The 17,843-nt window shown below is 36.2% G+C and overlaps 1 protein-coding gene across 1 annotated transcript in view; it reads right to left on the reverse strand.

Annotated features, from left to right (window-relative positions):
- The window catches only part of LOC103810625 (peptidyl-glycine alpha-amidating monooxygenase-like), a 33,933-nt gene extending 17,760 nt beyond the window's left edge, over window positions 1–16,173 (reverse strand). The window contains exons 1-4 of the mRNA XM_009083534.1: window positions 16,085–16,173; window positions 14,816–14,936; window positions 7,777–7,834; window positions 993–1,080 (exon numbers count right to left, since the gene is read on the reverse strand). Of these exons, the coding sequence (XP_009081782.1) occupies window positions 993–1,080; window positions 7,777–7,834; window positions 14,816–14,936; window positions 16,085–16,173 (356 nt within the window). The remainder of the gene's footprint in view (window positions 1–992; window positions 1,081–7,776; window positions 7,835–14,815; window positions 14,937–16,084) is intronic.
- Between the last annotated feature and the right edge of the window lie 1,670 nt (window positions 16,174–17,843).

The following is a 17,843-nucleotide window of genomic DNA, read 5'->3' on the forward strand; positions in this document are numbered from 1 at the left end:
AAGAACATAGAAGAGCTGTCCGCAGAAATAGAAATTAATAGAAATTCTGTGCTTTCCATTTTACTTTGGTCTGACCTTTTTAAGCATCTGCTTTTCTTTCAAGACAAAATTACAACATTTTCAATACTAAAACTGTTGGCTAATAGGTAAAAGGAGAAAAAACTTTTGATGTAGGTTTGTTGCATGTTTAAAATATTAATCAAATCACTGGCACAAAACATGCACAGATGCCTCAAAATGCTAATTTTTCTAAAAAAAATTTATACTACTATACTGATAGTTCTAAAATACAGGTCTAGCTACCTTTCTGGTAAATACTTAAAAATTAATTTTGATTACACGATTCTATCAGAAAATGTATATTAAATTGTTCTACAGTTCAGGATAAGTCATATAACCTTTGCAGCATCAGCAAAAATACCTCATCTGCTCTCTTGTGAAAACATGGAGTAAACTTGCAATATTTCTGGACAGACAGCTAATTTCCACCCATCTTCATATTCTCTCCACTTCAGCCCCCCCACTTGTTTTATTGGCATTGTGAGTTTCCCTATGCCCTCACTGCTTAGGCATTTTGAAGGACAAGTAAACTACAAAACCACTTGATAAAGAGAATCTTCAGCTTATCCTTCACACAGTTTCATTCTGGACACCTGATACAATATTTCGCACATACAAATGCAGCCAACTATACATGAAGTTTAGATGTCTTGGTATCCAATGGTACCATGCTCACCATAGCTCCCGCCCCCTCCTTGCAGACACTCAATTAGTCATGAAGAATCAGAAAAACATTTTTTTCCACCTTATAGAGAAGTTAGTTAAAAAAATAAACACTTTAAGTGTGGAAAGACTAGATTGTTATACATTTCTTCTTCATTCCAAATTTTCCTACTTTTCCAAGAAATTGTTGACACTGGAAAAGGTTTATGTGGAACCAATCAACACACAAAAAAAGATGGGTAATAACAAAAGCAAATTGCTGCTCTTACCAGTATTTTTCATTAGAAGACGGTTCATTACATCCAAAGAGTAACATGTGATGGACCGTGTCCATGCTGGCATGAGGCTTAAAGTCAACTGAAAGACAAAATGGCAAAACAAGTAAGCTATCCATATTCTCACTGTAAGTTACATAAGCAAGACCATTTTGTGCCATTTTCTCTCTGTAATATTAAAAATAAGGTATCTATGTCCGCACTCATTTATTTGCCTTCTGCATTCCACTTACAAGCCTTCCTTAAATTTCCATTCAACAGCCTATCTTCCAAGCTATAACACTGTACCTCAGTCACTAAGAAAAAGAAATCCCATGTTCCAAATCAAAACTACTGTTTTCTCCAAAAGCTAAATATGATAGTTAACATATCAATGTATCCCAGACCACAACATTTTACTGTAACCACTCCAATTTCAATCTAACTTACAATTTAATACTCTTCTACTTCTTTTGTACTTCTTCATAAAAAATACAAATGCACAGTAGTTAGTTAAGAGCAACTAAAATCTTAAGCATTAGTAATATCTAGATGTTAGATGATCTTCTTCCAGTATTCTACCTAGTTTACATTTTTCCTGCATCCTTCTTGGGACAACAGTTCCGAGAAGGGATTCTGATTGATTCTCAGTAATAACGTCAAACCCACTGGAATGGAAAACAAGACTTATTTAAATTCAACAATTATTAGAAACTTAGATGTGCCTGTAATGCCTGCTTTTTATCCCATATCACAAACAAAAACACTATTCTGGTTTCTCAAGTGTTTGTGATCCTGTTGTCATAGGAAAAAGTTTACCAACATCACGCTGTAGTAATATTGACCATGAATGCACAGTGATCACATTTCTAAAAATAAAGCAAGCCATATTCCTTTAATACTACTGAAAAGATGTGTCAGATGCAGGGAATGCAATGGAAATTTTCTCCACCTAAGACAGAGAAGGACCTTGGAGGCTTTCTAACCTTATACAACAGCATAAATTCAAAAAACCAAGTCACTCCTATCCTTACATGTACATAGCTACCGAGTTGACTTTAAGTAAGCGTCTTTTAGCTCTTAACATGGGGACATGTCAAAGCTGCAAACCACTGAAACACTACTCTGCTCCAGAGGTTGGTGGATTTAACTGCACTCTCAAGTTAGTATTTCAACACACAGCTGAGGCATGGCTCCTGAAGTGTATGATGACAAGGATTATTGTCCAAGTTTCATGAGGGAAAAAAATATTAATCAAATAGTTTCTAACCCAATTTTTGGAGCTGAGATCTGTTGAGAAAACTGAGGAAAACCAGCCAAAAGTTAAGGAATGCAAGTCAAATCCCAACTTCAAGACATAAGGTATGCGGTCAGATTGTAAGGAAATGACCATATTACAGCTAAGGGCTTGGTTTCAGAAGCAAGAGATGTATCCACATTCCCTGGGAAGGTAGCATATATGAATTCATGAGTGCCAAATCTGACAGCATGACTAAAGACCACCTAACATCTTAATTTTCCTACATGCAAATTCTACTAATTTCATGTCTTAAAACCTAACCCATTTTACAGAAAGACCTTTACTTTGATTTTTTTATCAGTAACAATCAATAATGTGTCCTGAGTTGCAGTGTAGGGGCAGCCAATGGGGTGTCTCCACAGGCTATTAAAGCAGGTGAGGGCAGTGATTGCTCTCCTCATCCCTGATGGCTCCCTCAGGGGCTGTCTCTGTTTAATGGGCTGTCTGGGACCCATGTATGACCCACAGAATTACATCATCCCATTGTGAGATGCTTCACACAAGGGGGGAGCCAAGCATTCCGGCATGGGGGTGGGGAGCCAAGCATTCCCACAGGGATATAAACTGGGGTTTGGACCAGCACAGGGAGCCCTTTGCTGGTCCAAGAGCTGCCACTGGACCTTCGGGAGAGAACCAGATCTGCGGGATCACTGCTCCAACAGAACCATCACTGCAGGAGGACTGCAGCACCATTTAATCAGACTACTACTACACCCTGACTGACAGGGTGTCAGGTGACCAGGTTTCTTTTTGTACTCTTGCATTTGTTGTTGGGTTTTTTTCCTATTAAATTGTACTTCTGACTTGGAGTCTCTCACTGGTTTGCTTTCAAACCAGCACATAACGAAATTATGGTTAACTCTCATATGGGACAAGAAATGTGTCATTTTATGTGGACTTTCTACCTTAGTTTTCAGGTGTTTCAAGCTGCTGTTACCAAGTGAGAGATTAAATTTCTGAAGGAGTTTATAAACAGTTCATACATGTGAAATTTCATTAACTTTACTATCAAAAGGTAAGACCTCTTGCCTGCTAAAGCCACCACCTGTCCTGTTGTTTAATACTATCTCACTGTTTCTTTTTATTTCTCTACCACTCTTCCACCATATGCATTTACTGTAACATTAGGGTGTGTAAGGAAGTCTTTTATTTCCTCCATACAGTGTCCATTACAATGACATTCTACTCCATCAACAGGACCTTTAAGCACTATTATAAAACTTTTTACAAATAGCTTATTAAATGCTTCTTTTACTAACAGAAAATAATGCACCAGAGTTAACAAAGCAAAATCAGACTTCTACATTAGACACTTGCATACATCATTTTAGCTGATACAGCTCATCATTGCTTCTGAAGGAGGTGTTGAAAAACCTCCCAGTCAGGCTGTGAGCCCGGGGTTTTTTTTTAACTTATTATTATAAGTTTTGGTATATATTCTAAATCAAAGTCTGACTTATTTTTTTGACCAAAGACTACTTAGAATTACAAACTCCAGAAGAAAGAAGAAAGAATGGAGCATGATATCAGTTTAATCACAATAGTCTATAGTAAAGCTATTTATTGAAACAACTAATTTCTAAGAAGTTCATCTTTACAAATAACAATGCAATGATACAAAGCTGATATTTTATTTTTTTAAATATTGCTGTCTTCTCTATAATTGAATTAACTTTAAAGAAATTTATTAACAATTCAGTGTCCAGAGTTTGGAAGATTAGGGAGATATTAGAGGCCTTCAACGCAGTGAAGACATCATTGCTTAGCAATTGAGAAATTTATATATGCCATGTTAGAGTAACAAACCCATAGCTTCCCAAAGTCTTTTACTGATGAAATACAATAAACCATCTAATTATTTAAATTTGTTTTGCTGGATGTAAAAGGCTCCATTTCACTTCTACAGCACAATCTGACAAATAGGGGCTTTACATGAGTCAGTAAGAAAAAGACACATTTATTTTCTGGTCACCCACGTGAATCAATGTCAGGAGGTGAAAATGACAGTCAAGTTTCTTGGCTGAGTGGCTTGCTGTCAGATTCAATTCTCATGAGTGTCTGTAGAGCACCCTTTAGTTACCTCTATGGCTTAGTAGTGAAAAATTGATTTTTATCAATGCCTGCACCATTAAAGACTCAATCGAGTTTCTGGTTTGGCGACTTACTCATAAACATTAAACAAACACCATGCAGAAGAAGAAAACTGTAATATATTTTCAAGATGTAAATGGAATGATACTTCCTTGAAATACTATATATTCACCTCACTAAGATCTTTTACATATTAATCTCATGGCCATTTCATTTCAGAGGGGCAAAAGGTATGTACCAAACATTAACCTAAATGTACACCAAGTCACCCCACAAACATTCCTCCTACCCCAATTCGTGTGCATTTACAGCCCTTTGGGATGGAAAAATAAAAACTGGTTCAAACAGAAATCTTAGCCTTGACTGTCTGACCCTCCACTGAAGAACATAATACAGGAAACTAACAGCATTTGCAAAAATACACTGATGCACGCTTGAAAAATGCCTCTAGGGCAAAACCTGGTCTGCTTCTCCTTCTAGTTCTAACAGTTCATAAGTAAGTTTGGTTAATATCCAAGAACTGACTGAACAAATCGGTAAAATCTGGAACAGCATCTTTACAGGTTTGCAGTACAGTTATATCCACTGTCCCTGTGTAAGCATGAATGTCTACTGGTTTTGAATCCTTTGGGGAATAGCAAAGTTGAAGTTTGAATTCAAAGTCCTCAAATACAAATTTAATTAAAATATTGAAAGAAACTTGAAGAAAATATTTCCTGCGAGTATAGTACTGCCTACATACAATGCTGAAAAAAAAGCTCTCTCTTCCAAGGCCCTTATAGTTCATCAACATAAAACAGAAATATCCTGCTGCAGGTTCCATAACAGAACCTCCTTTTCCAGTGTCTTGGAGAAGGGAAGAAATGGCGGTAAAAAGAGGAAAATTAAGTAAAATAAAGGAACAAAACACGGCATCTTTGTCAAACAGTAAGGACATATGGTCATAAAAGTGTCCTTTATAAAGTGCAAAAGGGAAAAAGAACTCAGAATGCATTTACTTATCTAGCACTAAGTGCAAATAAATTGAACTGAAGGCAGAACATATAGGTTCTGCCTCAGTTTTGCCATCACACTGTGTCAGAAAGCCAGGTTATTGCTTCAGTTATGTGTATTCAGACATACTCATGTTGAACATCTTCAGAACACATACCGTCTTCTCAATACATCACTAAACAGCAACCAAGAGTGACAGTTCATATGTTAGTTTTCATATCCTTTTATCACAAAGCAAAATAGTATGTTTTAGGGAAAGTTGATTACACCATTTATTGGCAATGCTGTGAAGGCAGATTCTACTCAAACTATAAAGATGCAGTCTCTACCCTTTTTAAAAAAGTATTCATTCTCTTTGTGGTAACCTTCTATGCTTACTTAAGCAATACAAAATACATACATGCAAGTTAATAGCTAGCTTCACAACACTTAACAGTATTCTGAAGAATTTAAGGAAAAATTCCACTAAGCATCTCATTTCTTAGGTGATGATAGCTATTATAAAAATCTCTTACCTGAAAAGATCTAATTTCCTATCTCAATATTTTATAAGATAGGTCAGCCTGTGTTCTTCCTATTCTCTACCACTGGATATGACTGACTCTACTCTTTCTAATGATTAGGTAATTTCTGTTGATTGTGAAGACTCCAATCTGACAAATCTTTTCCATGAAGAGCACTTTCCAGTGATTTTACTGAAGCAAGATAGAACTGATCACATGCTTAAGACTGACTATATCCCTATTCATTTTGGTGCAGTGGACAAAATAGGAAAAAAAATCCAATTAATTTTGTTTTAAAGCTTCCAAATATAAGAGGTTGGAAGGAACAGTATCATGGGAATGCTTTACATTCATAGAAAAAGTTGAGTATTTTTAAAAATTTGCTTACTGAGTTTCTCTTGCTCTTCAAAACTCCACCTGACAACTAGGATTGTTTCTTTGACCAGACCCTATCCTGCTTTGTAATGACATGACCTCAAGCACACTAATCACAGGAAAGTTGACCAAATTCCATAAAAGTCAGGTGAAGAACATATGAACACCTAAAACCGGGAAGCTTCTTAGTCTCCAGGAGAAAAAATAAAGGTTTGCATTGCATGAGTGACATTGAGACTTTGCATAGATATCACTTTTGTGCATATTCTTTCAGTAGGCACTTTTAAACATATACACCATTAAAAGAAGTTTATGAGGCTTTAACACATGTAGACACCAAAGAACAGAACTAGATGTGCAGCAATCTAGTAGTGAGTTGAACTATGCAAATTTTCGACTCAGTGACGTGCTAAATAAAAAATGCTTAAACAGAAAGTTATTTCCTTACTATGAATAAACAAAAGCAGAAGAGTCTATTGTACACACAGCAGAGCAAACACAGTTTATCAGAGACTGAATATTCACTCCCTCTTATGACTTTTGTTCCTTCCAGGGTCAATCTCATAATCAAAATGCAAGGTCAGCTACCCACCTCTGTACAAAACAGATTTACAGAGAAAACACTGAAGAAAATTTACTCAATTTTTTTTTTTTAGTTAGTGTAACATAACATGAAAATGGAAGCACAGTATTCTATTTCTGAAGGATTTCCACAAGGAAATTCACATGGAACAACAGTCTCATAATACACTACAACAAAAACTACATGGGATTCCCACCACATAAAAAGTGCAGATATCCTAAAATGAAACAAAAGAGTAAAGAAAGAAAAAGAGATATTTTAACTTCTCATTTTTCTTAATTCAGTTTATAGCATGTTCTGATAGTGAAACTATCTCTAGCCAAACCAACAAGCATCCCCTCTACCTGAACAACTGCATGTTCAGAAGCAAGGCACAATAAAATCAGAAGTAGCTCACAGACATCGAACAGATGCTGTTGTTCTGCTGATCTAATGATCACATTTGTAAGCTATTACAATATTTCCTTATATTTGTCTGACATCTTATTCATACCATGACATTAAAAAAATAAAATAAAAAAAGGAAAGGAGAGGGTTTGGTTAGTTCTGTTTTTTTCCCCTAGTTAAGTAAAATCTTACTGCAGCCAACACTGACTGTAAGTGCAAAGGATTTAAAGCCTTTACCAGCAGGTAAATAAACAGTCTGCTCAGCAGAGCAGAATTAAGTATCCGTCCAGAGACAGAAAGCCAATACTTTACAAATAGGACTGTTTGGTATTGAGTGGCAGAGGCATCTGCATGCAGCTCCTTAACTATTACTCATGAATCTCTTCAGATACAGTTTGTTATTCTGACTCTAAGTGCCTCTCTCTAGTTTGTTTCCACATTAGCCATGACAAACGCATTTTGGAAACTCTGACAGCCAAAGATTAAGTCAATATGAGTCAAAGAGAAAAAAAGAAAACACTGAGGTTCTTCAAAATGGCTTGCTTAGGTTAGTCAACCAATACTCACCCACATAGGCTTCATCGTCCACTGACAGGGGTACTGACATGCAGAGGTACGTATCAGACTATTAAAGACAAAAACCCAGAAAATACCTTTAGATTTGTAACATTTAGAATTAAAAGAATAGAAACAAAGCATCAAAATTCTCTACGCTTTCTGAAGACAAATGTGCGAACAGTGGACAAATCAATATATACAAAAGGACCATCTACAAAAAACATCACCTCCTTTATTGAGATACCTGGCCAAAGATGAAAAATGCTATCTGGATTATCACTACAAGAAGTAAATTAATTGTCGTTGTTTATTTACACGTAACAGAGATTAGGCAATAAGGTCATCAAAGTGGCTGGTAGGTTGATATTTACACGATTAACTATTTCAAACCTCTATTTTTTCAACTTTTAAGGATGCTTAAGAAAGTAAGTATGTAAGCTTCTGAAATTTCTCTGTACCTGTAAACTGAAAATCTGACAGAACTGTCTTAATGACATCTAAATGGATGAAAATAAAATTCCTACTATGAAAAACTTCAAACCTAATTGAAAAGAAGACACTGCAAATAGGTGTAAACAATTAAATGCAACTGAGAAAGAAGAATAAGTACAGTGGTGATAACAATATGTGATTACACAGAGCAGTGATGTGCACAGATAAGAAACCATTTTTTGGTGTTTTTGCTAGAAGATGGGAAGGATGAACAAAGGTCAGCTGATAGAACTGATGTGAATGCCTCTGTGTACTCTTGTTACATGCATTTACACAATGAACATACTAAAGCCTTCAAGAAACAGAAAAGGAAATATTCTAGCTTTTTTTATTTAACCTGGGGTAGAAGCAGATTAAAAAAAATAAGGCAAAACAGAATTTAGAACTTTATTACCCAAAATGAAAGTCAATGGCAGCAATGCTTCACATTGTAGTACAAATAAATGAAAACAAACAGATTTTTTGTCTTTAAATAAAAACTGAAATTAGAAACAGTATGGACTAAAAATGAGATTAACATGCATTTTTTTAAATTATCATTTCCCCCATTAACAATTAAATTACTTAAGAACAGAGAATTAGGAGTCATCACATATGCAATGGTTGAGATTTTATAACTTGTGTCATACAACTACAAAGATTGTTGTAAGTCTGGATGTAGTAATCTTTTTGGCTTTTTGCAAAAATCAAAGACTCTTAACTAGAAATTACAGCTGTATTAAAACGATACTGTGCTGCTCATTTATCTGAGCTGCTGCAGAACTGTCGTTCCTCTCTGACTCATCTGCAAGTAGCAACTGTGCCAGTTAAACATCTTGCATGTTTTTTGTCATTCTCTCACTGCTTTGGAAAAGAAACGTGGTGGGGTGGGGGGCAAGCAAAGCAAGGAATATTCAGAGCTTTTTACTTTGCACCTGTCTGTTAATTACTTGTGTTGCCTTATATTATCCATCATCAGGTTGTCCTCCAGGGTAATCTGAAGCAACTCTACTTCATTAACGAGAGATCATGGCCTACAGTACTTTAACATGAAAAGTCCATAGATTATCAGCGCAGGCAAAGCATTGGATTGTTAAACTTTTATACTACTCACAGCTTAGTTTCACATCCCTTACCTACTGTTCCATACTACTACCCACATTGTTTTAAAAAAACTAATCTTCTCCTCCTCCCTATTAAAATGCATTTTTCAAAAGCAGAGAAAACAGGAAAAAATACCCTAAACACAACCCTTTCCAAAAGGCTGCCAATAACTTCTTAAAAGGGAAGGAAAAATAAATTTGAATATTATCTATTGGTTAAAATTTGTTTGACAAATTCAAGACACAAAGAACTACACTATCTATTAGATAAATAGTCTGGACTAAAACTTCAAGCCAGTAACCTCTTATTATTACTGTAAACAGGAAGAGTATGTTCTAGTTTTTGTATTACTATCATCCTACCTCTTATGGTCTTTCCATAACTAACTCCTATTCGGTATAGTCACAGAAGAGATTGTTTGGTCAAATGGATAATCACAGAATAGTCCTCGGGGATCACTGAGTTTCAACCTCCCTGCCAGGGGCAGGGACACTTTCCACTAGACCAGGTTGCTTAGAGCCCCATACTACCTGGCCTTGAACACTTCCAGAGATGGGACAGCCACAGCTTCTCTGCACAGCTTGTTAACTGAATAAAAACTGCACTTCTCATAAATCTCAGGTACAGATTCATACAAGTAACTAAATTCTACTTCTTCCAAAATTTCATCATAAGTAATAACCAAATAATTCACACAACTTTCTCCAGAGTCAGAGCAAGTCTTGGGGGATCCTTAGGTCAAGAACTCAGCTGTCATAGCTACAGTAAAGAAAGATGTGCCAGTAACTTACGGATATCTGAATGAGCAATATTATTTTATTTTTTTCCAAAATCTGGTATAATTTAAAGAGAAGAAAACTCCAGATTGGAACATAGATTTTAACCAAATAGATCAGACCGAGAAAGTACATGTACAAAATCGCAAATGCAGTTGTGAGTTACTGCTGACGTACTGGCAGAAGCTCAAGATAAGCAGTTAAAAAAAGACAGAAAACCCAAAACCTAGCAAAATTCATTTGACAACAACCTCTCCAAACACAATCTTTTCACATTAACAATATCCCATCAAATAACATTTTAACTCCTTCTTGTGCCTTTAGCAACATTTATGAAATTTCAAATATGCATTTAAGAACTCGACCAACGTCGTACCAAAATTAATTTACCAATGAAAAATCTCTTCAGCCTCAAGCATAGTAATAATTTATTAAAATCCCCAATTATTTATGAGCAAAATTACCTGAAGTATAGTCTTAACTGAACTACAGGTTTTTATAATTATTTTTTATTTGATTTGTAGCAAACCCAGATATACACATAAGCAAAACTGTGGTATCAGCACATTAAATATGCTTACCCTAAACTCTTAATAATGCTTTCACAAAGTAGTCTTAAATTTGCTTAACAGTATTAGGATTCCTATCTGGAATTTAGAAATTTGTATCTGAAATTTCAAAATGAGCGGATCCAATCCCTTCTTGGAAGATAAATCATACAGCTACCTGTTTGCCTAATAAGTCTTAATATGCCATGAATTTACTGTTCAGAGGGTTAATTTACTGGTAATTATCTTCAGTACAAAGAATTATTATAGAATTTTTCCCTTGAACACAGAAAGTCCTTCAGGCTTCCTTTCCATAGCTCTTAGATATCCTCCACCCTTCACTGGATTAACAAGGTATGTTAGTTTTATTTTTCCCTACTGTACAATTGGAACTATTAAAAACCCCCAACCCCTCCAGAGTACTTAAGTACCACAGATACTGTTTACCCCACTTATGAGAGGTGGTATGCTCAGAAGTACCCACAAATGTAAACTGAATTTATTATCCAAGCTGCAGGCGTATTCTGCCCCACTGATGGCCAGATTTGTATTGCCTGAATATACATTTCAAGTGCCTCTGTTCATAAGGAGCATTCCGAACAGATGTTCATGAAAGTTTGTGTGTGGCACCTGTGCCAAAAGAACACACATCTTAGGGCAGATCTGTACAGTTAGTGCACTCCTAAGTCAGGTAAGGGCTTGCTTCCCATTGATGCACCCATGGAGCAACTGCAACTACAAAATGCAAGACAAATCCTGGGTCTGTGTTATCCCACCTCTACAACTACAGTAACTCATTGGAAAAAAATGCAAGATTTTCGGGAACCTTTTTCCCAGCCTTCACAAGATGAGATACATAAATTAAATTTTATGCAACTAACCTACTAAAGGACAAATGTTAAACTTGGCTCCAGGTATTTGCATTTCACTAAGAATTATACTACTACAACCATGGTAAGGGGCAGATGATACAAAATCATTTGGAGTTTCTTGGAAATGTGCACATACTTAACCCAGGAACTGAAATTACAGAGCTACATATTTTACAGAGCTTAAGCTATATCTTAGCCGTATGTCCCTACATCAAGAGAATTCAGTAATTCATACAATAATCACTGCATAACAATAATGCAGATGATCATAATCTAGGTATGACCTTACTGGTACTACCAAAAATTCATCTTAATTTCAGGGAATGCATGCAGAAGGTTAGTTTCTTAGAATTGAAAGAAATTTTCAGTATCTGTTTCTGTCAAGAATTATCTGAGAAGCAGAAGTATCATGGGCCTTGAAAATAAAATTACATTCAATTACCTACAGTGATGCTGTGGATGAACTCAACTCAGCAGAAGTACAACTTCAGGAGTTCCCTGTCTTTTTTCAGTTTGGAGACACTTTTGACTAAACAACCAGTGACTGCAATCCTACTAGAACAATTCTGATGTTATATGAACATTCTGATTGTATGTCTACTGCAGGTCACGCTGGTCATAACTTGTAAACAAAGAACCAGTTACTTCCATTATACATCTTTCTGTTAGCTAGCTGTGACTCTAGGTAAGAAATGAGACTGTCATGTGTGCACACCACCAAGCAAGAGAGAGAACAAAAGAATTCAGTCTGTGAAGTCTCCAGAAAGTATTAACCTCTGGCCAAACAGTGAATTCAAAATTCATTACAATCCAATTGAAACAAGATTTTCTTTTCACAGAAGATGCATGACAAAGAACAGATAGCACAGAACATGCTGGTGTTGCCCTAAAAATACTCTTCTGTTCTCTGGAATTTAACCCATTCACACCTTCCCCAATAATTTCTGCTCCTCCTCCTTTTTGTTCTAGTCCTGTCTTTCCCACACAAATTGTTATACTTGAGAATTCAGAAACTGCAATTAATCATAACCAAAAAGCCCTTTCTGGATGTACACCATTATTTTATAATCGCACTTGGAAGTCACTACCCAAGGATTTCCTCCCTAAAGAGAATTATTCACTTCCATGTTCTTTCTGCCACAAAAAAGAACTAACAGCTACTTCCAGAACTACAAAGCTGTTGGGTATCTCCTTCTGTGAAATGCAAGAAAACAAAGATTGCTTTTTCTGCCACTGATTCTTCCTGAGTATATCACTGCTGAACTTTTCTAAATGGGAATCAAGTTTCCTGTACGGTTAGTGTGGGACACTGTGGAAGAAATCAGGGAAAGAAGAAGGGCTGGTGAGACTGAGAGAATAAAATAGAAGTATATAAGGCTAGCCATTGATTACTTTCACTACTTTTTTAAAATTAGCTTGACAAGTTGCCTTCTATTGCTGTCTTCCCTCATACTTCCTCCAAAACTAGAACGTGGCATTTCAGTTTACTGTGTACATAAAGGCAATAGGTACACATGAATGTGAAAAGTTAAGTTGTTTCTAATGTCTATTCCAGTTTTTTCTTGTTGGTGTTGGGGTTTGCCTTTTTTTTCGGGAACCTGAACTGACTGATCTCTTCATATGTGTTTCCCAGCTCTTCAGCTAATGGCTCCACAGTCAAAATCAATAAAACTTAATTACAAATGTGTAATTGGATGAACTCAGAGTACCTTTCACTACTTCTGAAAGAGAAGTTTAATATTTTGCTGCAGACAAATAAGATCTGGTAGAAATTATATTTCTGTTTTGCACTTGCTAGAATGACACCTCTTGGTCTAAATCATATATTCCAGAGGGGTGCTCCCCAATAACTTGAAAACCTCACTTCTAATTCAGTATTTTTTGAAAGTGCTATCTGCAACAATGAGTCATCATCCACTGCAGCACAACATACTGCTCTTTCCAAGTATGTGCAGTCCTCTAAAAAAGCACATAGAGCTTTTAAAGATGTTTATAATTCCCTGGTATGGATCACTGCAAAAGAAAACCCAAAAATTAATCATTGTTTATCTTGCTGTGCTGGTTTGGGCTGAAGCAGGGATAACTTTCTTCAAAGTGGCCAGTACGAGGCCATGTTTAGGATTTGTGCTGAACACAGAGTGAATAATATGGAGATGTTATTGCTGAGCAGAGCTTACACAGAGCCAATGCCTTTGCTGCTTCCCATACTGCCATGCTGGGGGTGCATGGGAGACTGGGAGGAGACACAGCTGGGACAGGTGACCCAAACTGACCAAAGGGATATTCCGTATCATATGACATCATACAGTGGGAGGAAGAAGGAGGAAGGAGGGACATCTGGAGTGATACCATTTCTCTTCCCAAGGAACCGTTACGTGTGATGGCCCTGCTCTCCCAGAGATGGCTGAACACCTCCTGTCTGTGGGAAGCAGTAAATTAATTCCTTATTTTTCTCTGCTTGTGTACAGAGCTTTTGCTTTCCCTATCAAAGTGTCTTTATATCAATCCATGAGTTTTTCCAGCTTTTACCCTTCTGATTCTCTCCCCTACCCCACTGACAGGGGAGTGATCGAGTGGCTGTGTGGTGTTTGGTGGCTGCCTGGAGTTAAACCACAACACTTGCTAAATGAAACTACATGTGAAAATGACAGTGGAATCTCAGACTTTTATGTGAACCTTAAAAATGCTAATGCTAATTTTAAAAATCTTAATCAGTGTCTTCATTTTACTCACTTAGCTCAGTAGAACACAATCAACTTCATACTTGAAAGAATATACCACTATAACTTGTGTATATACAGTAGATTTCATGGAGTATTTTGAAGTTTAAAAATATTGGGTCAAAAGTGTTACCCCTTCTAAAATGCTTTCTGGTTGTTTTCTCTCAGCCTGCAAAAGTCACAGCAATGTAGAATTTCATGTCACTAAATTCACTGAGGGTTCATCTGAGATTTGAAGCAAACCGCAACTCTAGATAAGCATGTCTTACTACCACAGCTGAAAATATTTCACTTCATAAAACTCATATTCCTTGTTTTAATAAACTTCAGGAATTCAGTTTATGAAACCAACATGTTACAAATAAAATTCACCAGATGAAAAGAGTTTTTTCTCATTTGAGGTTACATTTCTGTTGCCTACTTTTTTTCTGAATACACACCTTTGAAAGTTACCATGCTTTTTTAATTGGTCATTTTATGTGAGCAATATTGTGGGGAAGGCTTTGTTTTCCTAGCTATTAAAACAGAGTACGTGGCAAAAACTGCATTTCTCTCACCTGCTTAGGTGTCACCCCAGGCATGCGAATGTCCAATGCAAAATCTGACAGACCAAGTGAAATCATTGTCTGGTCGTTTCCAAGGCATTCACTGGAAAGAGATCTGGTAGTATCTTTATATCTTAAAAAGAAGAAGGAAAGATTTCTTTAAATACTGATGTCTGTTATGCCTTTCTAAAAAGAAGGGTCTAGAGAACTAGTAAAGAAGTTTGACAATGCTGAATAGTTCCAGAAGTAATCTGAAAAATTCACTCCCTCAAGAGCTGAGGAAAACATCTTAGCTATCCAGCACTTACTGAAGTAGTTCCTTTGACCAATCAGACAGACTCATATGGAAAACATCAGCTGAAAACGTTACCTGTCATCTTACATTAATAATTGTCTGAGGTACAGGGATGTACAGATAGAGAATAAATTCCCTACAAAATGTTAAGTACTGTTAATAATTCACAACAGTTTTGGGGTTTTGGTTTTTATTTTTTTTTAAGATTGCATTCCTTATTTATAACTCTGTACAGATTAAATTTCAATTACATGCAAAGGGAAACTTTTAATTCAAACACTATGATGTTTATAGCAACTTCTATTATGAGTAGCAAAGTGAAACACTAAATTTTGCAACTTCACATGAATATCAAAGTCTGTATTGAATGCCACATATAAACAAATTGCAGGAAAAATGTAGATCACTGTAAAGAACTAAATGGTAAGACATTAGAAACATGATGCAACATTGATATAAATTTTAAATATGCATATTCATGTATATATAAATATAGAAGTGACATGAAAAATACAGTGCTCAATATACCTCACAAACAGTAAAAACCTTTTTCAGGAGCTAAGAGGTTACTTCTCTTGTCCACTCTTAAACTCTGACAGTTTATCTATGTGATTTTGCATTCAAACCACTCCTAACTTTGCCAGGACTGCTCAATTTTAAGTTATTTGATGCTTTCTTGTTAAAATATAATTTTATATTGCAAGCTAGCTCAAGCATCTGAAATATATTTAGTCCTTGTGTAGTCCCAAATACAGCTGTTATCTTAAGAAGTTCTATTAATTGCTGCCTTTTCACCCTAAACTCCAACCCATGGATAAAACATGAATTTCTGTCTTCAATATGACAAGAGTGTAAACTTAAAATTTTGCAGAGGGATGAGCAAAATCAAACAAATACCACACACATTTTTATCTAGGATATGCTTTTTCATACTTCTGTAATATTGTGACTGCATGCATTCAACACACATTTTCCTGATAACCCACCTCTTGAGGACTGAAAGAGGGCTTCTGAAACCCAAACAGATGTTTTGAAAAAGAAGAAGCAGTATTAGGTTGTTAACGACACCAGCCATGTCCACCCTGCTGTTTCTGGCCTGATTAAGCAAGCAGAAAAAGGGCAGTGCAGTTCTACCGGCTGTGATCCTGACAATTAGGTGGCAGCAGCAGTGGTATCATTTCACTTCTTCATTATTATGTGCTCTGCGGGCATCCTCCAGCTTCTGACAGACCATCTGTCTTGGAAGGTGATGCGCTGTAAATCAGGAAAGTGGATGATGCTACGTTGTCTTTATTATTAGCTGTAAAAAGCTGTTGAAGGATCTCTCCTCGTAGACAGATGACACTGTACTTCTGTCCACTTAAGGAGCTGAAAAGAAGCAGCACTCCTGATGCTTTTGGCACAGGTTGTGCAGTTAAATCTGCATGTTACTCATCAATCCACAGTGCGAAACACTTCAAGCGGCATCACAGAAACCAGCGTCAGTCATCCTTCAGAACCTGCAAAAATAGAAGCAGATAAAGGATGACTAATAGATTACAACATTAGTTCTCAGCAAATCTCTGTTGAAGCATTTTAATACATTAGTACGTTCTTTCATATGCTTAGACCAGCACAGTGAGGACTGCACTGGTTCTGTTGAGTCCTCCTTTTCCTCCCTTCCCCTCCACACAGGGTCAGAAAACAACACATTTTATACTGATTTACAAAATGTGCTCTCAAACATATTTTGCATGATAGGAAGAAATGTAAAAACCTCCTCAATATGCAAAACACAAAGCATGGAGTATTTCACATACAAACACTAGTATAATGTGTTCTACAAGTATCAAAAAAAAAAAAAAAGACAAACACTGACATAGCAAGAATCAAGGCCTGCAAATACTAGTAAGAAAAAGCCACCCAAACCCAAGAGTCTCCCAGTCCCTGGAAGCTATAAGGATTCTGACATGAAACCAATTAAAATCCATGTGTTTTATGAAAACTCACTCCCATCTCAGGGTACACGTACCAGAAAGGCTTCTTATAAATCAAAGGTACTTAAGCACAGACTAAGAAGCCATGCTGGCTAAACAGCCTGTTGTTTGGCAGCTACACTAGATTTGCATTGAGCTATTTGTAAGATTTAAAAACCTGATTTACATTAATCATAATTAAACTTGCAAATTTTATTCAGTGAAGGATGGCACAAAAGATTCAGTCACAAACAACTAAAAATAGACTTTGCCATAGTTTTCAGCTCACAGAAAATATGACAAAGCTGTCCAAAACCATTCATGCAAGCAATGATACAATCTTTTTTAATGTAAATTTTCATGTCTCCACTTCTGTGATCTCAATCATTTTCACTAATGAAGTATGCAAAGCTGCACAATATACAAAGGACCCTGCTATGATGACAACCAAAAATCATCTAAATACACACAAAAAAGAAAAGTGTGGTATGCTTCACAGAAGTTAAGACAACTATAAAACCAGAAGGCTCAATTATTTTTACTCTTTAAGGTATAATTATTCAACAGTAACTACGCAGTGTCTTTGTAAACCATTTGACTGGAAGTTCTAGTACCTTTTTAAATTTGTATTACCCAGGAAATTTTGTCTTTTTTTTTCTAGACCATACCACAAATACACTTGACAAACAAGAACTCTGAAGAACAGAGGCAGGAAGAATACACTGAGTTTTAACATACACAGAATTACAACATTCTGATTCTTTTTCGAAGTATCGAAAGATATTTTCAA

Source organism: Acanthisitta chloris, unplaced genomic scaffold (assembly GCF_000695815.1).
Source record: "Acanthisitta chloris isolate BGI_N310 unplaced genomic scaffold, ASM69581v1 scaffold15031, whole genome shotgun sequence".
Classification (NCBI taxonomy): Eukaryota; Metazoa; Chordata; class Aves; order Passeriformes; family Acanthisittidae; genus Acanthisitta; species Acanthisitta chloris.